This window comes from Drosophila persimilis, unplaced genomic scaffold (genome assembly GCF_003286085.1).
Source record: "Drosophila persimilis strain 14011-0111.01,24,50 unplaced genomic scaffold, DperRS2 tig00000191-arrow-pilon, whole genome shotgun sequence".
Classification (NCBI taxonomy): domain Eukaryota; kingdom Metazoa; phylum Arthropoda; class Insecta; order Diptera; family Drosophilidae; genus Drosophila; species Drosophila persimilis.
This window is the reverse complement of record NW_020825298.1, coordinates 13705215-13728481: the sequence shown is the minus strand read 5'-3', so window position 1 is coordinate 13728481 and position 23267 is coordinate 13705215. Positions and strand designations below refer to the sequence as shown.

The 23267-nt window shown below is 41.3% G+C and overlaps 4 protein-coding genes across 6 annotated transcripts in view; 2 read left to right on the top strand and 2 right to left on the bottom strand.

Annotated features, from left to right (window-relative positions):
- The window catches only part of LOC6589051 (zwei Ig domain protein zig-8), a 34022-nt gene extending 23767 nt beyond the window's left edge, over nucleotides 1–10255 (bottom strand). The window contains exon 1 of the mRNA XM_026988918.1: nucleotides 9987–10255. Coding sequence (XP_026844719.1) covers nucleotides 9987–10131 — 145 coding nt within the window. The 5' untranslated portion in view covers nucleotides 10132–10255. The remainder of the gene's footprint in view (nucleotides 1–9986) is intronic.
- A 2704-nt stretch (nucleotides 10256–12959) lies between these two features.
- On the top strand, nucleotides 12960–13945 carry LOC6589053 (helicase domino). 2 transcript variants are annotated; one of them, XM_026988832.1, is made up of 2 exons: nucleotides 12960–13519; nucleotides 13590–13945. In XM_026988832.1, the coding sequence occupies exons 1-2, from the start codon at nucleotides 13025–13027 to the stop codon at nucleotides 13809–13811; spliced, it is 717 nt and encodes a 238-aa protein (XP_026844633.1). In that variant the 5' UTR covers nucleotides 12960–13024; the 3' UTR covers nucleotides 13812–13945. The 2 variants fall into 2 exon arrangements, with proteins under 2 accessions (XP_026844633.1, XP_026844632.1); XM_026988831.1 differs by having other exon boundaries at nucleotides 13575–13945.
- A 619-nt stretch (nucleotides 13946–14564) lies between these two features.
- LOC6589054 (transmembrane protein 214) lies at nucleotides 14565–20143 on the bottom strand. Of its 2 annotated transcripts, XM_002014270.2 has the most exons (8): nucleotides 20023–20143; nucleotides 19649–19959; nucleotides 18785–19399; nucleotides 18513–18717; nucleotides 18294–18439; nucleotides 15247–15663; nucleotides 15005–15123; nucleotides 14565–14944 (listed from the first exon to the last, which is right to left on the bottom strand). In XM_002014270.2, exons 1-8 carry the CDS (start codon nucleotides 20141–20143, stop codon nucleotides 14830–14832), a joined length of 2049 nt encoding a protein of 682 aa, XP_002014306.1. In that variant the 3' UTR covers nucleotides 14565–14829. The 2 variants fall into 2 exon arrangements, with proteins under 2 accessions (XP_002014306.1, XP_026844282.1); XM_026988481.1 differs by lacking the exons at nucleotides 18294–18439; nucleotides 18513–18717; nucleotides 18785–19399; nucleotides 19649–19959; nucleotides 20023–20143 and adding an exon at nucleotides 15758–15865.
- A 2292-nt stretch (nucleotides 20144–22435) lies between these two features.
- Nucleotides 22436–23024, top strand: LOC6589055 (vegetative cell wall protein gp1). The gene has a single exon (XM_002014271.2). It carries the CDS (start codon nucleotides 22456–22458, stop codon nucleotides 22960–22962), a length of 507 nt encoding a protein of 168 aa, XP_002014307.1. The 5' UTR covers nucleotides 22436–22455; the 3' UTR covers nucleotides 22963–23024.
- Nucleotides 23025–23267: the final 243 nt, after the last annotated feature.

The window sequence follows — 23267 nt, the reverse complement described above, 5'->3', positions numbered from 1 at the left end:
CACAATGCACAAAGAAAGGTTGGCTAAAATCGGGACTACGAAGAACTGGCGCAGAGCACAACAGTTTTTTAAGTTCCTCGAACGCGGTACGTCCTTCTGGAGTCATGACAAATCTGCTCTTAGGTTTCAGCAGGTCAGTGAGAGGGGAAGCTATCGACGCAAAATTTGCTATAAACTTACGATACCATCCAACCATCCCAAGGAATCTCCGTAGGGCTCTCAAAGAGTTCGGCACTGGAAAGTCTATCATGGCCGAAATTTTCCCGGGATCCGTTCGAATGACACCCTCCCCGACAATATGACCAAGATACTTCACTGAACGCATACAGAATTTGCTCTTTTCTACGTTGAGCGTCAATCCAGCCAATCGAACATGCTGCGCTACAACTCTCAACACCTTCATATGCGACTCAAAGCTATCGGAAACAATTAACAAATCGTCCAAGTAGACGAAGACTTCATTGCGAAGTTCCGCAGGGATCACCTTGTCCATCAATCTGGTCATGGTTTGCGACGCGTTGGTGAGACCGAACGGCATAACCTTAAACTGATATAAAGGTTTACCTGGAATTGTGAAAGCAGTTTTGTCCCGAGACTCCGGATCTAAGGGTATCTGCCAATAGGCATCCTTGAGATCCAGACTCGAGATGAACATGGCTCTGGGGAGGCGACTTAGTATACCGTCTATTTGCGGCAACGGATAGGCGTCCTTTCGTGTAACGGCATTGACTTTTCGGCTGTCTAGGCAAAGTCGAACCTTTCCCGGTTTCTGGACTAGCACAACTGGAGAGGACCAGGCGCTATCAGATTCCTCAATAACTCCTAATTTGAGCATCCTATCCACTTCGGCATACAGCAGTTTCTCCACGGCTGGTGACACGGGAAAATGCCGTTGTTTTACAGGCTTAGCATCTCCTGCATCGATCGAGTGCGACAAAACCGATGTTCTCCCCAAACCAGAGACTGCAAAGGATGGAAATTCCGACACAACCTTCTGCAACTCCTCTTTCTGACTTGGAATTAGTACGTGCGATTCCTGACAAATTTCTGCTACCTGCATCTCCGGAGGTAATAAATTGAACGTTGACCAAAAATCGATTCCTAGATATAAGTCCTGGCTAAGCGACGGAATGATATGTATTTCCAAATCCTTCACGACGTTATCATAGGTGACTGGAGTTCTCAATCGACCCAGAACCTCCTGCCGCCTGCCATCTGCAGTATGAGCAACTGAGATGCCCCGTTTAAATGGAATCCTGCTGGTAATTATTTGTTTAGCCAAATTCCCACCAACTACACTCATCGCTGCCCCCGTATCTAACAACCCAAGCACTGGCCGCTCAAAAATTTTTACCTCTGCGTACGGACGTTTATCGAGCTCTTTGTATCTAATCGCATTTATTGCTTTAGCTGCCTTCCAAAATGATCTCATCCGTTTGGAGTGTCTTGAATTTGATCTACGACGGAACAGTGTTTCTACAGCTTCTGCATCTGAATTAGAATTAAGGAAATTATGCCATAAATTTGTTTTTACTGTACTGACGGGCTGGACTGGAATGCTCGTATCTATAACTGCCTGGTGTTGATTTTCTACTGGCTGGCGTCTGGGTTCGCTGATTTTTGGCGACGCACACTCTGAAGCTGACGAGGCTGTGTGCTCGCCCTGCCGTTTTTTTTCTGACATTTTTCGCAAGCTGGTTTGTAAATGTTTGGAATGCCACACCCATAGCAAAAGATCTTGCGTTTGGATTCGCAATCCTGGTACCGATGTCCTTCCTTATGGCAGTTCCAGCATACCAAGGCCAACGCTCCTATTTCGGCTTCGCCCTCCCCTTCGGAAAACTCCGTTGCGTCATCAGACATGTGCTCCTCCACCAACTCAGCTACTTGCCTACGGAAAGGAACACTCTTTTGATAACCATAATTCCGTCTCACGTCCTCCAGGAAACTCTCTCTTCGTCTGCATATTTCCCTGAGCTCCCCAACCGAAGTTATTTTTATATTGAGCAACTCGTGCCTTACTTCGGGCCTCAAATTTCTTCGCAATATGTCTACCACAGACTTTTCTGACAAGGGAGACTCTAAACTATCCATTAGCTGGACTATGGCATCATAAAAGGCATCGAACCCTTCCTTTTCTTTCTGCTTCCGGTCCCTGATCGCCTCTCGAATGTCCACATCCGTGCGGGTGTCTCGGAACTGTTTCTTTAATGCCTGACAAAGCACATCCCATCGGACTACTACCACTGACTTATGAAACCTCCAAAAGAATTCCCGAGCCTTTCCGTCAAAGAGGATGCTAGCGTTGCTACATAGCACCGCAAAGTTGCTTTCCAGCGTTGCATGGGTGAGAGCTTCTACCCTATAGATAAAATTATCAACGCTAATTCCTTCCGCATCCCCGCTAAATCGTAGCTTCCAACCATTCATAATGTGTACGACCTTGTCCGGCCTTTGGGACAGATCGGAAGCTAAACTTCTAGGAGTGTCTCTGCCCTCTCTGTAAAATCCTGCCGATTCTCGGCCTCCGCCTACTTCCTGACCCTGCGAACTATGGTCTGGAGCTATATTTCGAGTGTGTTGATCCCGGCCAGTCAGTTGAAGATGAGCAGCGACATTGGTTTGTATTATTTGCGCCATCTGCTCCGACAACTGGGTTAAAAGGTCGTTTTGCATGGCTCGCACTGCTTGGGTAATCATGATTCCTATATTCCCGCCATCAACTGAAGCTGAACCTGGATTATTATTTGCTGATCCCGTCGCTGGGGTGCCTGAAGCTTTTTCTTTGCTTCCTGCCTGCTGTTTTGCGGTTTGCGTGCCCGAAACCGATGCGCCGCCTTGCAACTCAAAAGTGACTCTTCCACATCTGGGACATTTAGCATTTTCCTTCGAGTAGGGGACGATGCAAGCTTTATGAAACTCGTGGCCACACCTGGTCTTGTATAACTGCAGGGACCCAAACTCTTCCCCACACAGAATGCAAACGGACGGATTTACAGGTTCTCCCTCCATTATTGATTCCCTTCGGCACGTCAACTAGCTTTTTTCTTCCCAGTGCTCACAATTCTTTGCCGGTCGATGACCTATCTCAACCGAGACAGCTGTTTCGGCGTTCTAGCAACTTTTTTTCTTGTGACACAAAAAAAATAAAAACTCTTTGCTTACAGCTTGAGGAATTGAGACGCGTTTGTAGCTGATAATAAAACATAAAACAATTTATAATTAAAAATAAGAATAATATTTTGTGAAAATCGCAATATATAAAGAAATCAAAAAAAACATTTATTTGCCTTCAAGCATAGCTTAGTTCCCCTGAAAGAAAATCATATCGGAACTGGTGTGAGACGAAAGAACAAAGATAATTTACCGCTGCTTGTGCCGCTAATCAGCCCTCGCAACAACAACCAAACGTTTTATTGCTTTGGAGCGCCGATCCGCACGACAAAAACAACGACTGCAAGCTCGAGTGCGAGTACATCGAAGCTAATTAGTTTCGTCTTCTTTACTCTCCTTCGCACTCTTGCTTCCGCGGACAGGTATGCTGGTTTTCCATCACCCGTGGCCAGGCAAACTCTTATTAAAGATTTTGTTCTGTATTTCCGAGCGTTTGATGGCTAGCTCTGCCGCATGACTATTGTAAACTATGGATGGGTCTTTGCTAAAACTCGTTATTCGTGGTCAGGGTGGACTTATTTAAAGACTTCTTCCCTGCTTTTCCAAACGTCTAACTCGTTGGGCTACGGACTCCATTACTGTAGGGTATTTAATCGCCTACCAAGCTCTACGTCCTCAGCCGTGGCTTGTCGATCGCTGCTAGCAACTTCTCAACAATTAATCCTATGCGACTGACTTGCAAAATTTAGCTGGCTATGAAGATCGTTATTCTGGCCCAGATGCTGCAGCAACCGTAGTTTGAGAATAAAAGCGAATAAACGTATATGCCTCTCTTCTCAAGCCCACTACATATGTACATCGTTTGCCAGAAAAACCGAAAGTATTTTTGATGTGTGTGTTTCTGCTATATTGTTGACCACATCGGGATGCGGTTCTACCAATTATTTTGGGTCCCATTGTTGGGCGCCACTAACTTTATAATAATGAAATTAATAATTACTTATAACTGTAACGAACCAGGCTGGATGTTGGGGAGTGGGAGAAGGGCGCACGCGGTTATTCCCGGCTGGGATGCTCGTCGGCTAATTGGGGTGGTGATCTTGCCCTCCTCTCACCTGATGCCTATCTTCATTATTAACAAGTTAAAATTTATGCGTGCTACGACGAGAGTTAAGGTGGACCTAAAATTGCTTGCACACATAATTGGCCCTTTCTCCGATCTGTCCCCGAACGCTTTTCCCCGCCTCAGATCTCGTTGAGGGCGGATTGACCCTCCCTACCTTGGCCATTCCTAGGTCACAATCTATATGGAATGACCCCTTTGCGTCGTTATGGGATCTTCAGGGGCATTTGGCTAGCCGAAGGCAAAAAAAAACTGTGAACTAAAACATTATAAAATTTATTGAATTATGACTAAAAACTGAGCGATTCCTAAATTAACACTAAACATAACTCAACAAAAAGTACGCATAAAAAGTAAAAAGAATGAAAAAAAATAATATCAATAAAATTGCTTAATAATGATGAGGAATAAAACTAACAATTATCTCGGAATTCATGTATAAAGACAGTACAACAGCCAGACCGAAAGGGGGGGGAAGAAACGGAACAAACAATAGGGGGAATTATGTAATTATCTAAATCTCTCTTTTTTTTTCTCTCATGAGTGGAATTGCCAGGGTTAAATTTTCTTGTTCGTTCTCACTCACCCGATGATCCGCATATCCACCGATGAAGCGCTTCCCGGAGGAGATTTGGACCTGTAAAGTGAACTCCAATCGGGAGTAAAACAAAGGCACACAAAAAAAAACCTCACTCACAAATTCACTCTTTGCTCGCTCCACTCTTACTTTGAGTGACTCATTCCACTCGAGTACAACAAAAAACTCTCTCTGCCCTTTCTTTTTTTTCCTTCTCTTTCTCCTGCCCTTCGCCGACTGTCGCAGACTTTAACGCACAAAAAAACTAACAAAGAAATATTACTTAACTCATTAAATTATTAACACTAAACACTTAACACTGAAACCTATTATTAATACAGATCTCTGCCATTCCCGGCTTCTTTTAGTTTTAGATTTTCTCCCTTCCGAAATCACTCCATCGTTCCCTGGGACGGTAAAAGCACTCGCGAAGCCACTCGAAAGACCCCGCCAAATCTCGGACTGCTCTTGCTTTCGCTCTAGCTACGCTATATAGCCCTGCCTTGGCTCGCTCTCCAAAAAGACGATTGAGTTTTTTTTTCTTCTTCCCCAAAAACCACTCAACCCCCGCTAGCGTGACGTCGGTGCCCGTGTACTTGGGCCTGCAATTTTTTTTCCACCGCTGCTTTGGCTGCTCCTCTGGACCCCTTCTGGCGTCCCTTGGACTCTCGATCTCCTCGACGCCTCGCGTCTTTGGATCCGCGAAGCTGATCCGGGCCGCTTTGCAAAGAAAATACGGCGATGCGGCGTTCCTCCTTTGCGGTATCCCCTGCGCCAATGGCCGGTCCTACACGGATGAAATTATCTGACTAGTCCAATTTTCCTTTACCCTTCTCAATCTTACCTAGGCTGGAAAACTAATGCCGGAATGCTGAAGCTCTTCTCCTCCCGCCGCGATTACACTTTTTTTTCCTTTTTAGCACTTATAAAAAATACTTGTTGGCTGTTGATAGACAAAACGAACGCTCGGGTCGAGCGCCAAAACGGGAAGAGACCGAAGCCAAGCCCCTCAACAAGCTACAACCCTCGGGCCCTCTCAAAGGACAGGGTGAAATGCCAGAGAAAGTTGACAATCCAAGCTGTTAACTCTATCACTCTTCCTATGCCACTTTTCGTGATCTCCCCGACCTAGCCCATAGAGGGTGTTTGGTCTACCACGGCCCTTACGGTGCCGACCACTAGATGGCGCTGCGAACTAGCTCGCTCGCTGATCCAAGCGTTACAGGTTGTTTCAGTCCTTACCAATGGATCTCCCCTTACAAGAACCTATGGAACGGCCAAAACAATCAATGGCAATCAAGAGGAGTTGTAAGAAAATATTTCCTGGGCAGAGGCGAATCCAGCGAATTCAAAATGAGATGAATGGCGGGAAAAGGCCGCAGGAATCTAAGAACACAATGCAATTTCAATACAAGTTAAGCGAACAATTGAAAGTTTCTTAATTGTAATCCTGCGGCATACTTTCGTGGAACGGTAATTTGAAAATGAGCAATGCAACTCGAGCACAGGAGCAAGAAAGGGCCTGCTTATAGTTTGAAAGCCGAAGGATGAAGTACCCCTGCAGATCCGAAGCCATGTACATTGCATGGAACTTATATACATACATATATGATAAGATTCCCACCGTACGCTGAAAAGTTAAGGGCCTGTGCAGATATCTTTTGCCCTCACACTGACTTTAATCACTCGGAACAATAGAGAGCGAATGACTTGCTGCAATTCCCAGTTCTTGTAGTCTAGAAAGTTTTGATGTTGTATAGAGAAATTATTTTAAAATTGCACACAGCATATACAGACCACAAAAATAAGTAATAATAATACTTTCGGAATATCGAATGCTTGATAAACTTTCTGGACAATTAGCGCAATTGAAAAATGTCTGAAAAGTTATCAAGGACAATATGGTGTGGTGTTGATTTGTGCTAGCGGGCGGGAAGTACGAGGAGTACTCACTTAGAGGCGGATGTCAACGGCACTGCGAGGCGCGCTCCATCACATTTCTAATTACGAAGTTCCCCGAGGTAATTAACTTTGCATGCATTACACAAATTACGCAAACAATGCGAGCGCCACACCGAACCTTTATCAACTCAATTACGAGGAGAGAAACTCGCCCGCCCATCCCCCCGCTCCGAATGTGTCGCAGAGATGCTTTTGCGAGATAACCGCAAATAAGCTTTGTTTGTAATTTGGCGAAATGGTTGGGGCTGTTGCTTCCCGCCTCGTCCCACTCGTCCCACTCGTCCCCCTCAGCCTAGCCTATCAGCGGGCCACCATCGGGAGAACAAGAGATGGTTACAGTTGGTTCAGAGAGCTCTGGTACAGTAAATACTCGCAATACACTGCTAGTTTTTATTTATTTTATACTTCCTGCTTCTCTTTGGCTGCCCCTTCCGTTCGGGGCTTTCTTATTTGTAAACCCTGAGATCGTAGGCAGAGCTCGCAGTAAATTTGTATTAAATATCCAAAGAATGCACATAGAAAACCAAAATATACGCCGAAAGTTCCACAATAGAAGCTGAATCTCCATCTCCACTCTATCTCCAAGTTCCTGGTGTGTTCTATGCAATATGGTCATATGAATTGCTCTTTCTGTGAAAAATCGACACAATAAATATTTCGCACATACGACACGACACATGTTTTTGAAATATGTAAAACAATTCAAAGTACACTTTGGTTTGGGCGCAAAAAACAAAGGAGAATGAAATGTACATATAAGGCAGGACAATAGCGACCAGCACCCATGATTTTTATGAGTCTGTGTTGATTCCCATTCCCATCCAAGCTGCTGCGGCCGCTTTAATGACCATTGGTCGTCTGCACAGAATCCTTTGACATCTCGTGTTTCTGTAGTACAAGTTTGTCCTAGCAAAAGTAAACCGTACTTCTCGTCGCCAATGCCTATAGATCCTACGATACACATACGAGTGTGTAGATTGAGTACGTGCTATGCTGAGTTTCTACTTATTTTGTAATGGTAAATACAAGTTTTTGTAATTAAAGTGAAAGCAAAGGGCAGTGCCTCTCCTCTCTCTTGTTTTATGATATGCTGATTCAATTATTTTTATTTTTCTACAGCCACGGGTAGGAGTCGAGCTGAAAGACAAGTAATTCATTTCCATCGTTTTGGCAATTGGTACTCAATGCTCTATAATTTGTCCTAAAACATAAACAAAGCCATTGTAAAATGTGGCCACCAATTAACCATTGCGGAGATTACTTTTAACTCCAGAAGGCTTTAAAGTAACTTTAGGTGATGCTTTTACTGCTACTCTGCTATCCTGTAATAAAATACATCACCGAAACTTTCTTAATTGTCCCGAAATGAAAATAATTCATGATATACAAATTTTACGCAGCTTTCACTTGACAAGTTTAATTGTGCGGCCAGGCTGGGAGGTCATAAAATTATTTTACGATCTAGATTCTGGCAGAAACGAGAGCCACCCGGACTTCTCCCTCAAAGGATTGATTTTAATGGTTTTGCGTATTTATCTTTTTATTTAAATCGATGAGGGACGTTCATTCTCGTGGCTTGACTTCAGCACAAAAAACACAAAAGGTTTCGCATTTTTTAGAATGCGGCTTGACTTTGCATTGGCTTGTCATCCCGATGAAGATGCATGGAAAATTGGCATGGAGTATGCGTATTTCTGTGTGCTACAAGCCTTTGACCAATGTCACAAGTGTAAAGTAGACGTGTCAGACAGAGCTAGAGTATCGATTTCTAAAAGTGTGCATGTCGTCTCAAGCACGTTCTTGTTTGTCCCAGGCCATTCTTGCAAGCTATACAATCTGCTCCTAGAAGAACTTAGCAGCTTACGAGCACGACATATGCAGAAGAAGAGAGAAAGCTCTGGCCCGCCGACATTTATGTAGGAAACGAAGGAAAGAGAGAGACACGAAGCGGTCGTGGTTTCGTCGCGTCGTCTGTATAGGGCAGTAATCAGCTCTGAGAGAGCCGTTAGAAAGAGGGAGAGATCACTCAGTTCTCAGTTCAGCCACTCAAGCGCATAATAACAACTCAAAAACATACATACTTATTGTAAAACTTGGAGCTTAAATCAAATAAATGTTATTCGTTGCCATCAAAGAAGTTAATCTACCACATTTATATGTAGAGCTTTGAGATTGGAAGTCCAATATATCTACGGGTATATCTTGCCAATCTATATATACATATAAATACTAGATGCCCATGTGCTCCACGCATACCGCGGGTAAACCTCATCCAAGCCATGCAATAATAGACATACGAGTAATCATACAACTCGGGACGCGTTCATTCCCCAAGTGTGAAAGCCGCAACTCCCCAAGGGCAGGGGCACAAAAAATAAGGAAAGATAACATAGCAGGGCCTTCCTTCTGCTTGGCGGCCTCCTAGTTGCAATATGTAACAATATGTATGTTGATTAACATGGAGGACGCGCTAGCTTGCCGCTTGTCGTTGCGCGTCTCCCCAGCCCCCCAGCTCCCTTGTTCCTGCTCTTCCACGATTTAATTAAAGTCTACATGTGCTAAGTAGATTTTGTTCCTGGGTTGCGGACTTCTTTTTTCCCTTCCTTGCATGTACCATTCGCTTTTCGCCTGCTGGCCATAATTGATTTAGGCATTTAGTGCATTAGACATCAGTTAAAGTTCCTCATATTTAGTTGGGTGGCGGTACTGAGAGTACATTATGAATGCGGTTGAGTTTGTGAAAGTGTTCAGAATGTTATTCGTCTAAACTTTTTGCCGACTTTGAGGTTTTGCATGGGTAGCAACGAATTTTTCACTCCAAAAATGTTTTTGAGCAGTTTTGCCCTTGCAGCTTTGAACTAAAGTTGGTGGGTATTACATATTCCATATGATAGTTGAGAAAATACCCAGATACTGGGGATTTACTCATGTGAAACATCTTTCGTTAGTTTACAGTGCGTGTTATATTTAAAGTGATTCGTTTAAATACCAAGTTAAACAAGTGTTGATAGCAGCCCCAACGGCACTCTCTGAGGATCAACAACATACTGTATGGGTAGATGCGGCCGTAGCCCAATTACAGTTGCTGCTGGCTTAGAGCTTGTACAAACATTATTCCCAGTTACAAATGAGAATCAAATATGTATAACTACTTGCATATGGTTGTACATTGGGAAATGGGCATCAATATTTACGGATGCAGCTACTTACGTGATGACTTAATGCCCTGCCGATTCCTGATTGCTTGAGGCAAGTGCTGGGCCTCCAATGACCATGTTCTTGTTACACTGGTACTTGTCATAATTGTGATGATTAGCATTAAGGCGCAGCCTTTACATTTCCCGGGCATGGCCATGATCCTCGTCGCTTGCTAGTTATACTCAGATTGATTCTGTTCTGATTTGTTCACCCCACGTGCGGTCCGCTGATTGGAGGCATTTATCCGGATAATTCACATGGTTCTCAATGATGCCGAAAAGTAGATACTGCAAAAGTAAGATAGAACTAGATCAGTACAATGTTGTACGTGCTTTCATGCTGTCGGCCTGCAGGTTTATATCTAAGTATTTATAAAAAAGGCACATCGTCCCGCACATATCAGTGTTCATTTTCCCGGCAAACAGAGTCTTAGCCAAATGCACTCCGCTATATAATTATCCAATAATTACCTTGTAGATTTCCCGCTTTTCCTGCTGCTAGGTTACTATTTTTGTATGTATTGTATACAAAAAACAAAACACTCAATGGCTGAAGAACCAAATCTTAACGAATCAAACCGGGAAAACACTTCTCGTGTCTGACTTCTGGCTTATTTTCTCCCCATAACTACAAGTTTATTACACATCTCCCGCGTAACCATTAATCACCTGGACAACGGCCATAGAGGCAGCGAACTACTGTTAAACTTGTATGGTCCCAAAAAAATACGCTGTCAATAAACCTAGTTTCTCTGATAGGCTCCAAAAATATGTAATGAGGGTATAGCTCCCTGCCACTTTTGTCTGTGGCATATTATGGTTAAAGGGATGATAAATGTGGGACAAAACAAAGCATACGGCTTCAGATAAGTTCAATTTTGTCATATTTGTTGGTAAACTCTTTTTTTCTTTTATCTGCATAGATATAAAGGTTATCTGGGAACACGCTGTATTTCAAAAGGCTGTTTTTTGAGGTGTCCGGTTCACGTCCTCACGCGAAAACTACCTCTATTTTAGAAGACTCATTAAGATCTGTAATGAGGTCCCTAAATTACCGTATTAATCTACTACTCACATTGACTTTTACTTCTTGGAAGGAGATTTGTGTACTGCTGATACTGATATTACAATACTTTTAATCATATGAACATTTTTTTGATTTGTTTTCTGCAACGCTAATAGTGCTATACGGCATTATTTAACACTGACCGATCGAAGCTTTCAATTGGTAACTTTTTTCAAACACAGCACTCAGACATTGAATCAATTCTGCCCGCACTTTCCGGTTAGACGACAGCACCAATCAAAAATTCATTAAATATGTACGTATTTTGGCTTTTGACATTTTCTTTGCATTTCAAGCAAAAATTCGCACAACACCAAAGCGGACAACGACAACACAACTACGAAAAATCTTGATAATGTAAATTTCACAAGCAACGATTCCCCGAACACGTGCGCCGCGAGTTGTGGGATTTATCAAAGGACTTTTCTGAGTTCAGAAGAAAATTTCTGTTGTTTCCTTTTCCGCGGCCGAAACATGTTTGTTTCACTCGGCAACCGAGTCCAGAGCTTTCCGTACTCTGTCCTGAAGCAAGCCGCGAAGGCACTCACTCACGAGCACCTCCAAGCCGAAGTTGTGGCTGTGCTTTTGTGAAAGGATTTTTCGCCGCACTCCGAATGCTGTTGAAAGCTCTGAAGAAGGGGCAATAAAGCTATTGATGGTGTTGGTGGAACATTTAAAATGAGCTTTTCTGCTGTTGATGATTCGATTCACACATTCTGTTAAAATTCTGATACCTGCTTGCTTCTAGCTGTGCGGTGGGTTTGACCGTATTTAGTTGAATTCGAGTTCGAACATTTTCGAATATTCGATATTATCTTTCGATATGCCACTTGCTATAAATGTCACTTCTTTACACTGCTTGTTTAACTGCTTGATGCACTGCTTGCTTAACTTCTTAGTACTAAATTTCAAGCAGTCAAAGCAGGGAAATTAAATTGCAACGAAAATTGAGTACTATAATATGCATTATAGCGCGTACTTAAAATCCGTTGAAATTTAGTTAACATGAATGTACACATTTCGTCTGATACTGTATGACTATACAAAATCGGAGGGTACCGATGCCAAGTCGCCCCAAAAGGTAATGTAGCTTCGGTTTAAAATGATTAAAAAAGTTTAAATATGCCCCTAGTATTTTTAATAAATAATAATAATAATATTTTAATAAAAAGTTTAGCAAAAGCTTCGCCCAAAAGTATGCAGCGAACTTTCGCTGGCCGGCAACGAAACAATGTTCCAACGTTTCCACACGCGTTTCCAACTTCGTTTCCACACGTGACCTTAAAATGACCTGCGTGTGGAAACGAAGTTGGAAACGTGTGGAAACGTGGTTGAAAGTAAAGTAAATGTAAATGTAAAGTAAATGTAAAAGTAAATGTAAAGCGAAATCCCATGTGAGTAGAGTAGAGTGAGATAGAATCATTTACAATTACTTCTCTTTCAGAGAAGTTTTTACAATGCCCAAAAAACTGTTTTACTCAAACTTTTAATACTATACTTTGCAGGTAAAAATTGAAAAAAAAATTCAACGCCACTGTGTATATATATTTTTTTTCAATGTACATATATCTCTTATATAGGAGATGAGATAGGATACCTATCCTATCCTATCCGGGGTGGACTCCTAATTTGAACATTCGACGACCCTCCATCGACATATCTGATATAATGTCGGTCACCAAGGCCGGGAACAAACACGTGCAATAAGATGCTTCAACTGTGTAAGATCCTCTGCAATCCGGTTCTGGAAATCCACGCGCACCGGTGGGAACTCCGTAATCCCGCCATTTTGCCGCAGTGAAATGAAAATTGTAAACGGGGCTCAGTACTCTGTCAATCCATGTATGTGGATGTATGTGAATGTGTGCAGCATGCAAAAAAGAAAAGCAAAAAGAAAAGCGAAAACATAACGGTACGGTACTACTTCTTTGGCAAATGTGAGTGGTTAAAGTGAATGAAGAAGAGACGAAGAAGAAGAATTAAAAATGTCATTCAATATTAATTTTAATTGTGGTCCCCCCCCGGTCGGCCAATATAAAATTGGAGAAAAAGAATCTATACTGGAATGTATAAATTCTCTGCCGAAGTGCGATTTGCCTCTGCAGCAAAAGCCTGAAGTCGGTTGCCAGCAGACGGCCGAGATTGCTGATGATAGCTTTGATTGCTCCAATCTCACAGCAGCACAGTTGGAGCAGTTGGCCCTACTGACGGCCGCAGCCAACCCTGGGCAATCAAGCGTCAGTTTGATGGTGATGATTCCCGCGGAAAGTTTGTTGGAAATTGTTCAGGTACTGTCTGGCACCGCGGCCCAGATAGTATCCATGTCGTCAACCGTTTTAAAGGGGAATTCCAGCAAGGGAACAACTTCCGAGGTGCCAATCTGGGTGGATGCAGGAGTGGGCGTGCCGCCCAGTGTCGGAGATATGGAGATGTACCAATCGCCCGAAGACAAACCGAGTGTGGTGGTGCAGACACAATCAGTAAGTAAATGCAATTAAACTTGAAATTCACAAGATCGCATCTATCTATCTATAGTATCTATCCCAACAGAAATCGACCACCGATAATCAGAGTTTTCGCATCCTGGAACATGTGATAATTCCATCCCAGCAGCCGGGCAGCCTCTGCAAACAAGAGCAACAGCTGATGGCGACTACCGCTGGAGGCAGTGCCCAGACTTCGGTGCAGTCACCCACGATGTTGTCCCTACTCACAGCCAACAACGTAAATCATCATCCTGCAGCAATGTATCGGTTTAAAATGTCCTGTTAAAATATCCAGGCAAGTGGCAAATTATCGGCATATTCTCCAGATAAATTGTTACGCAGAATGTCTCTACATTTCGGCATTCATAATACCTTGAATCTTCATCAGGTGACCTAAGCCCATTGGAGAATGTGTATTGATTTTAGTAACAAAAATAAAAATAATAAAAAAAAAATTAAATAAAAATTCCGTTTTTCTTTTGTGTACCTCTCAAATTTCTTGATAGGTGTCCCTTGAGCAGAGAATGTTTCTGGACACTGCTTTATGGGATTAGAATTGGAATCCTTTTGGGGATCAGACACATCCCCCACAAAACTAATATCTTCCTAAACTATTCGTGTAATTATTCAGGAAACTCATACTTCATTCAACTTTATTTTATTTATGCAAAAATCGATTATATAATTTAATGTACAAATGAAATTAAAAATTGAAACTCAAAATTCGCCTATTGAACAGAGAACCAACTAAACAACGCTCAATTTACATTTTAAGAAGTCTTTTGAAAATTGTACACACAAATAATATGAATACAAATATATACCACTTCAGCTTATCAGCTGGCCAGAGGATCCCACGTCTTTCCATGCCCTGATCCAGCGGACCTGGACATGGAGACGGATCACAAGGACAGGAAGTACGAGCTGTAGCCTTCAAAATGCAGTTGGAAATGTTTCGTTCTTCTCTAATTATAAAATTGATATTTTTCGGTCGCGGGGATAAATGCATAAGCATGAGATGAATTGAACAAACAAATTGTTTTATCGGGTTTTTGATATATCGGTTCTTTCTTGGCATCCACCATAATTTGCTCGTATTGCTTTTTTACTAGTCCATGTTGACGAAATGTTGATGTTTAGAGATGGTAGGAGTTGAGATTTATACTTATTTAAAACAAATTAATTCTTTTTAACTAATTGCCAAATAATTGTGGTTCCTTCAATATTGACTATGACGTGTTCTTGTTTATTCTTCGGATGGTATTACTCGTAGAATGTTTTCCAAGCGTGCCTGACGCTTAGAATCATTTAAGCTTGGCATAGGCATCAACCTTTTTGTGAAACTGATTGTAGTATTCCAAAGCCACATTGCGCGTCTGATTCAGCGCCTGATTGATGTTTTCTGGTGAGAAGCGGCCACTAAAATCACAGAATCACTTAGTAATGCTTTCTTTAATTCATTCTTCATGTAAAACTTACATCAGAATCTTTTCCTTGATTAGCGCGGCAGACTTTTCGTAGCTATTGTTGGCCAAATCACAAGCGCCCGAAACGAAAGCCTCAAGTTTACTTGACAAATTGGGCACATATTGATCAATCTAAAAAAAAAAACATTTTTTAACAAAGGAAACAATCTGGTGAAAATACAAAGATCACTTCTAAACCGGTTTGAACACTCCGTTGGGAAATGACCTCATCTTAGAATTGGAAAAATAACGTACAAACTTGGCAAGCACGGGCCACTTGGTATTGAAGTATCCCTTGCCGGATTGTATGATATTGTATGCTGCATTCCTCGCCAGCTTCCACAGATCTACAGAAGTCTTAATTGCTGGTTCGGCATACGGTGGGACATGTTCCTCCGCCCATTTATAGCCCCGGGCGCTTGCTCCCATGGTGACATACCAGGCCCTCTGGACATGTGGCAAAACTCCAGCGTTTTTCAGTACTTTGCCAGTGGCTGATTTCTCAAACACCCCCTTGCCATTGACCTCGGTATCATAGCAGAGAGCGCCAGCAATCAGTGCAATGATGAAAATACTACCCAAAGTCCACTTACAGCAGCCACATTTCTTCTTCTGTGTCGCAGAATTTTGTTTGTTCTTCTTTTGCTGTGCGCTGCTTTTTTCCTGAACAGTCTTGTAGGGGTAGGAATGAAGTTCTTATTAGTATTAAAGTACATTTCAGAAGGCTTATATTTCGAGGTATTTGTTCGTTTAGCTTGTTCTTTACCTTTTTGGCAGCGGTCACTTGTTTGCCACCCTGTTTGCTACTTTTCGGTTTAACCTGAGCCATTTTGAAATTAATTTCTCTTAAATTTCGGATAACTACGAGTATTTATAGTTTTTTTTTCAGCTTCTGTTGCAAAATATGTCGGAATTAATAAATGACGTGTTTTGTTTTGATTTTTGTAATTGTGTTTGCTAAAAAGTATGAAGAGGGCTTTTTAAGCTTTGAAATTGAGCTTTTGATACAGCTTAGCGCTAATGAATTGGTTTGAAGACGATTTCGGATTCTTGGAGGGACAGGGCAGGAGAGGACAAACGGTGGGAGAAAGGCGTTCCAATAATTGGAGGCAGCTACATTCGTCGACACACAATGTTTAAGACCAGGGACAGCCAGTTTTTCAGAGTGAGAGTCAGGAAAGGTGGCAACACTAGAAATTTGATAAGGATTTTAGGGAGAGAACAAAATATGGCGTTGAAATTTACTTTGCGAGACTACTGAAGAAAAAAGAAAGCCATGCCATACAAGTTGGACTATCTTAAGAGTTCAACGACCTTTAACAGAGGGCTTTAAAGTTTACAAGTATTCAAGTATGTATGCATGTATTTATTTACAATTCTTGCTGAATTCTTGCTGTTTTTATGAAAATTATCAGTTTTGAGGAGCTTAAAATGGGCATACGTAAATCAAGATATCGAGTATTTCGGTAGATCGTGATGGACAATGGACAGACCTGCCACGTGTTGAAACAAGCTGGAACCGACATACATCCCAACTACTTGTTGTTTCTTCTTGGTCTCTTCTACTTCTTGGGCAAGTTATTCTTTATGACGTGGATAACTTCGGGGGAGAGACGCCAAAGTGACACCACTGCCGAATGTATTAAGAATTAGAGTTCGCAGAGGTGCGCACAATCTAAAATGAGATGGGGTGAGAGGGGCGGCGAGTGGCATAAGACAGCCAATCATAGCTAGAACACATCATTCGCATCGACGACGGTGTTTCTTAGATTGCGTTTGCTAGACGCAAGATCACCAGATGTAGTGTACTGATAGGGCAAGAAGTCATACGTTTGCTGATAAATACAATGTTGAAAGCACTTTTCGAAAGCAACACGTCCGGTCAGAGAAAATTGAGCGGCAACTGGACCCGCATGGCAACGCCATGAAAAAATGCAGCTTGCTGGTACCAATACACAAGAGCGTCACACACAGCCATACGCACACGCACACTGTATAAGACGATTCGAACACGTAGACAAAAAACGCACTTTGCACACTAACAACAATAGTTTAGTTGCAGAACACGAATATATTGACAGTTAAAACTATCAATTAATAAAAAGGGGAGTAAATTCGCTCAGACGCCGGCAAATGTTTCTCTCTGACAGCAACGAAGTGACGTCGCGTTGGCAGCGTCCCTCTGAAACTTTATTTGATTGGCAATTGCTGTCTTTCTACGCGAAAGTAAACTGCATAAATGTATTTAAATGACCGATTTTGATTAACTAGCCCACTTCATTCTTTTTAGCACCAGCTGGAACCATTTAGCACATTACAAATTTTAGTTTAACTTTTTAATTTTTTTTATACCTGTGTTCAGTCTCGTATAACGATATGAAATCGAACTTAGCCCACTTAAGCCCCCTCTATTTAAACAGTTGAACGACTGGAGTTAAATGGCGGAAAATATTACTTATTGTAAATTCTTCTTGTAGTTCCATGACATCTTTCCACTGAATTAAAAAAAAAGCACGATGTTTTTCACCTGAACTGCGCTAAATTATTATATATTCATTATTTTCGGTGGAATATTAAAATACCCTTGGTTTACAATGGGTTAATCGTTCTCGGTCAAGGATTGGAAACCATGTTCCTCGATTTCTATATTCCGTGGTATATTACTAGCTATATAGAACATTTAGCCATGCCCACATAATTTTATCTGATTAATGAATCAATTTTCTACTTGACTGGCTTATTTGAAATACCGGCTTTTATTTGATATTGTCTAAAACAATCTTTAGACAAATAAAGTCAAAGTACGGTATGAAACATTAGTATACTCTTTGGGTCATAGTCATAGTTTCCTTGCATACTACCCTATTTTCTTGAATGTAAAAATTGTTTTTGAAGCTGCTTTAAACAGTAACTAATAATAACATTTTCTTTGATGGACATTTGTTTGACAAAATGAACTGGAAAATTTCGTTTTGTTAGCTTTAAAGCAGAGACAGGCTAGTTTCTGGTTATTGGACCATGAGATGACAAACCTTTCCTCACTTCTATAATATTCTTTTCCCTAGGGTGTGCAGAATGTTGACCATCCCGCGCCCATGTTGCGGGACATGCTGCTCGTTTTCTCGGCACATGAGTCCGACCCATACAAATTTAATGTTGCCAACGGCAAAAAACGATTCAGTAGCCGATTCAGGGAGAGCGAAACATGAGCACCAATGTGACCAGATTGACATACGAACAAGTGAAGTGTTGGAAAACTAATGCCGAAAACGCGGAATATTCAAGTGAATAGACAAACTCACCACTAAAACTTCTATTAATTCATCAAGGCAGCTTTCTCTCCGTTTGCTTGACTGTAGCTCTTCGTTTAAAAGACGCAAATCATGTAGAAAAGTGTGATATACTGGTGATTTTGCAAGTAAATTAGTAGATGTCTCCCAGTCTTTGTCTGAAACGTTTGAAATTCAAAATTAATCGGTAACATGTACATACTCGTATTATATGCCATGTGCATACCATACCTATAGCTTGTAGTAGCAATAAGCTGGCTAACTGCTGCTTTTTGTAGTTCATTCGCCAAACTTTCAGGCAATCATCCCCACCGCTGCTGAGAAGGCAACTAATGCATCCTTCAATTTCGTTGATTGGCTTATTTACAGTCGTTATGTCGCGGAAAAGCGTCAGGAAGATATTCGCATGCTTAACCGGGCTGGAAATGTACTTTTGCTGAAATTACAAACAAAGCAATGGAGTCAATGGCAGCGCTCTTAACTTAATTGTTTTCCAGACTCACCAGCAACTGACTTGCACTCCGCTTCAGGCTTTGCTGGAGCTCCTTGGGTAGATTATTATAGGTAGCATTCAGTGCGTTATAGGTGGCGAAAAATTCATTCTGATTAAGCAGCAATATATCCTCCGAGGTGCCTACAGCGGCTGCGTTAAGGACCCTTTCTATGTAATCTACTACAAACTTTGAGTAGGTTTTCAGTTCCAAATTGGGTAACATTAAATTCTGCCAGACCTTAACTCCCTCATTCAGTGATCTATAACCGCCCTGTCCGATGGCCCACAAAATACTTAAGCAAATGCTGCTCCTATTTTGATAGGAGTTTCTCAGTAAAGCGGTCTTGGCAAAGTTTTTAGAGCAAATACTCGGCCAATTCTGACCTATTAACTGTAGCATAAACTTGTAGCCAACCACCGTCTGGTTATTGTTAAGATCCGTAGTCATACCATCTAATAGAGAGTAAAAAAAATACTCTAGATTTGACTCGCCTACGCTACTAAGGAATTCTACTACTGATTTCTTGAGAGCAGCACTCGCCAGATTACTAGGATACTGAGCAGAACGTCCAGAGAATACGGGATCACAGTCGTAGGACAGGGCTCCATTGAAATAAAGGGCAATCTGTAAGGAAATTAAACAATACAAATCGTATGAACGATTGATGCTACTTGCATAAATGTACATGTTCCTATAAAAAAGTACTCCTGAGTTCTCTTTGTCGTTTCCACTAATTTTTGCCACGACAGCGATACTTTAGTTTGCAGCTTTTACGCACGAATTCACTTTTTTTTTTTTGCGATAGCTTGCCTTAAATTAGTTTTTGTTCTCCGTATCTTTTCGTAATATGTAAAAGGCTGCTTCCCGACTTACATGACTAAGCCATCGCAACTCAGAGCCAGGACAGCTTAATTTCACTTGCGTCAGCTGAGCAGCAAAATCATCCGGAGTTATATGCTTGAGGGCCTGTTCTAGTGTTTTCGGCTTAGCCAGAGGTGCCGGCATCTGTTTCTTGGTTGATCCGCCTCCACTATTGCCTCCAGACCCAACTGTTTTTATGGCGTTTTTCTTGATCGGCGACTTGTTTTTCGATGATGAGGCACTCGAACTAGACTTGGCAGGCGAATTCGATATGCTGTTGTTGTTGGTAGATCCGAATAAATTGCGATATTGCTGGGTTGGCACTGGGACAGAATTTAACGGGTGCATTTAGTCTCTTTTAATGTCAATTAATTACATGTACTTACAGAGTTCCTCCAGCTTTGGCATCTGAGCTGCAATACGCTTCTGTTCCGTATGTGCAGTAACTTTTTTATCCAGATTTTTTTGTTTGCGGGACTTGGTAACAACTTCCCATTGATCAGACATATTTATTTGCAATAAATTACGGGAAATATGAACTTTTTACTTAAATAGGTAAATCAAAGTAAGTTGACAAAAATTAGTGCTGCGAACAGTGTGACCAGCGGATTTATGAAGAGACGAGATATACGGACTGACCCTAATAAATATACCAAAATATACCGTCTCATTTTAAACATATACCGTAAATATACTGACGAATTCAAGATCTATTTTACATATTCCTCGTTTTTGATATTCCGTGGTATATTACTAGCTAAATAGAATATTTAGCCATGCCCACATAATTTTATACGATTTATGAATTAATTTTCTACTTGACTGGCTTATTCTAAATACTTGCTTTTATTGGATTTAATTGTAAATAAGTTAAGAGAATTTTTTACTTAAAGTTGGCCCAGTGTAACCGCAGAACGAACTTAGCCCACTTAAGCCCGCTCTATTTAAATATGTAGCTGTATGACACTAGATTTTGCTAACTGACTAACTGCAATATCAGAGACAGCCTTATGGGAAAAACCTGCAGATGAGAGCGAGAGAGATATATTCGTCAGCTTGGCAGAAATGATATTGCTGCCTGGCTTTCTGTGTATGGGAAAACATAATTTTGTTCTTCGACTAATAGCCATATATACCAATAGAGACTTATTTCATTATTAACGATTTTTCTGCCTCTCACTAACACACCATGCCCCATCGGAACTATTGTTGTTGTTGGCGATCATGGACGCTCGCACCTCCTTGTCCTAACACACCTTGTAAAATTCACGCAGTGCTGTCATGCTAGCTTAATTTCAAAGGTCACATTTTGTATACAATATTTAAAATATTTCATATGTTATGGAGGGATTAACGATGGAGATTAATTTCGATTATGATTCGGCGTTTTCAGTTTTCTGGTATATTCAAAATTGTGGATTCGTGAAAGGGAAGTGGGCTTGGCAAAATTATAGAAAAAACTTGATTCAGTGTGATATCGCAGGAGTCTGCATATGTACATTATTTGGTTGCTGTAGCTCTCATAGTCTCTGAGAACTAGGCGTCAAAAAAGACAGATGGACTGAAAGACATAGCTATATCGACTGATCAAGAATATAAATACTTTATGGGGTCTGAAACGCTTCCTTCTGATTGTTACACACATCCACTTTCACCGCAAATCTATACTGTTTGAGTATCGGGTATAAATAGGCTTACTTTGGAACGCTATACTGATTTTTCTAAGTTCAGTTCAGAAGCTTGTCGATGTCCGTATATACTCATTGTTAGAAATGAGTACACGGTATGGTCACTGCGCAATCTTGGCAAATTCAGACGTCTGCTCTGATGAGATGAATAAATACATGCTATATGTACAAATGTACGTAAATGTACGAACAAATAAGTTTCCGAGGGCAGACTGAAAAGAATACACGGATTGATATAAAAGCTTCAGCCACAAAAAATTAGTAGAATTAAGCTATGGGATTCCCACCATTATATTTTCCGTATTCGGCTTCAAACTTCAGCCAAATGTCATCATTTTAGGAAACAAACTGGGTTTTTCCAGAAAGCTGATTCCATACATACATAAGTATACGGTATCAGCCACATCCGGAACATTGACTTTGGCAGACAAATCATTTTGTCTGAATTTCTTATTGCCATAATTCATTCAAAAATAATGTACATATATATGTTTCGTAGATCCAAATGCTTGATAAGAAAAGATTCCGTTTGGTAACATCCGGCCCGACTTGACCAAAACCATCTGACCATCTCAGAAGTTTATTTCAGTATACGCTTAAGACGACATCTTTTTTAGGGGAAATCCAGCCTGGTCTATTGTACCGATCTCCTTTCTATGGTTCTAAGGTTTATTTTTATTTAATTTCCGTTAATTTTAAGATGATAAGAAGATGACACGCGTGCAGAAATGCTGACACTTAGAGACCTCGACCTGTACATACCCATTAATTGAAGAGTACATTAGTTTGAATATATTTGAAAACTCCTCCGACATAAGAGCACAATTATCTTATGGTTCTATTCCACCAGACCTCAAGATATCTTGAAGTGAACACTTGAACACTTCTGGAATCTCCATTCAATTCATCGGAATGCAAGTTTGAACTTCAAATTCAAATCTATAAAATCAAAATACTTGCAGCAGACCCAACAATTTACGTAGCGGGTATCCTATGTTCGGGGCTTGCTTGTGTCTCCTTATCGTACACACGTAATTCTATAATTTTTCTCGCCCGAACAATGTAGATTGACGCCACACATTTAGTTAGAACTGGGAGCTCATAATATACAAACGTTCCGCTGCTAAGACAATGAAAAATAAAATAGCGTTGATCTGTATCCTTGTGGTACTGAGCCTTGACTGGCTATATGAAGGCAGTGTCCGCGCGGACAGCGACAGCGACAGCAGCAGCAGCAGCAGTAGCAGTGGAGAGCATAAATATAAATACGGAAAAAAGAAGAACAAGAACAAATACAACTATCCCGCGTACCCGAGTCCATACGAGTACAATCCGTATCCCAATCCATACCCACAAAACAATTACAACCCATATCCCTACAATCAGTTTATGCCGCCCTATCAGCCGCCATATAGTCCGTATCCTTACAACCAGTTCATGCCACCTTATACACCTCATCAAGGGACTTTGGCTCCGTCAGCGGATCCAAATCCAAGCTGGAACTATAATGGACCTCCAAATCAGCAACCAGCTGTCCCGCCGGGACAGGCCCCACAAACGCAGCCCGCCTCAAGTGTAATCAACCACTCGCTTAAAGTCAACAAAGAATACAACGAAGACGGACACCATACATCTTAGGAATGCTTTTATAATAAAACAAAAATAAACAGGAAGAGTAAACTACAACAACACTGTTTATATGACGAACTTGCCTGCTTTGCAGACTTTTGCACACACTGATACTATTATCAGATGATCCCCAAGCGATTCTCGAGTCGAGTATCAATCAGCTGAGTTATGCACATGACATGTTTACTATTCAGGGACCTTCTCTGCCTGATGTTTAAAACACTAATTCAGGAGCGTACTTATTTGAATCTTAATATGTACACATAAGTACAAACAGTCATAGAAAAAATAATGTACATTTTTCTCATATTTTT

Bases quoted from the DNA above. Each gene is read 5' to 3' on its own strand.
- LOC6589053 (XM_026988831.1), top strand. From the start codon at position 13,025: ATGTCATTCAATATTAATTTTAATTGTGGTCCCCCCCCGGTCGGCCAA. The intron at 13,520-13,574 runs GTAAGTAAATGC...ATCTATCTATAG, and splicing joins TGGTGGTGCAGACACAATCA to TATCTATCCCAACAGAAATC.
- LOC6589054 (XM_002014270.2), bottom strand. From the start codon at position 20,143: ATGTCTGATCAATGGGAAGTTGTTACCAAGTCCCGCAAACAAAAAAAT. The intron at 19,400-19,648 runs GTAAGTCGGGAA...ATTTCCTTACAG, and splicing joins AGTTGCGATGGCTTAGTCAT to ATTGCCCTTTATTTCAATGG. The intron at 15,664-18,293 runs GTGAGTTTGTCT...TACCCCTACAAG, and splicing joins AATTAATAGAAGTTTTAGTG to ACTGTTCAGGAAAAAAGCAG.
- LOC6589055 (XM_002014271.2), top strand. From the start codon at position 22,456: ATGAAAAATAAAATAGCGTTGATCTGTATCCTTGTGGTACTGAGCCTT.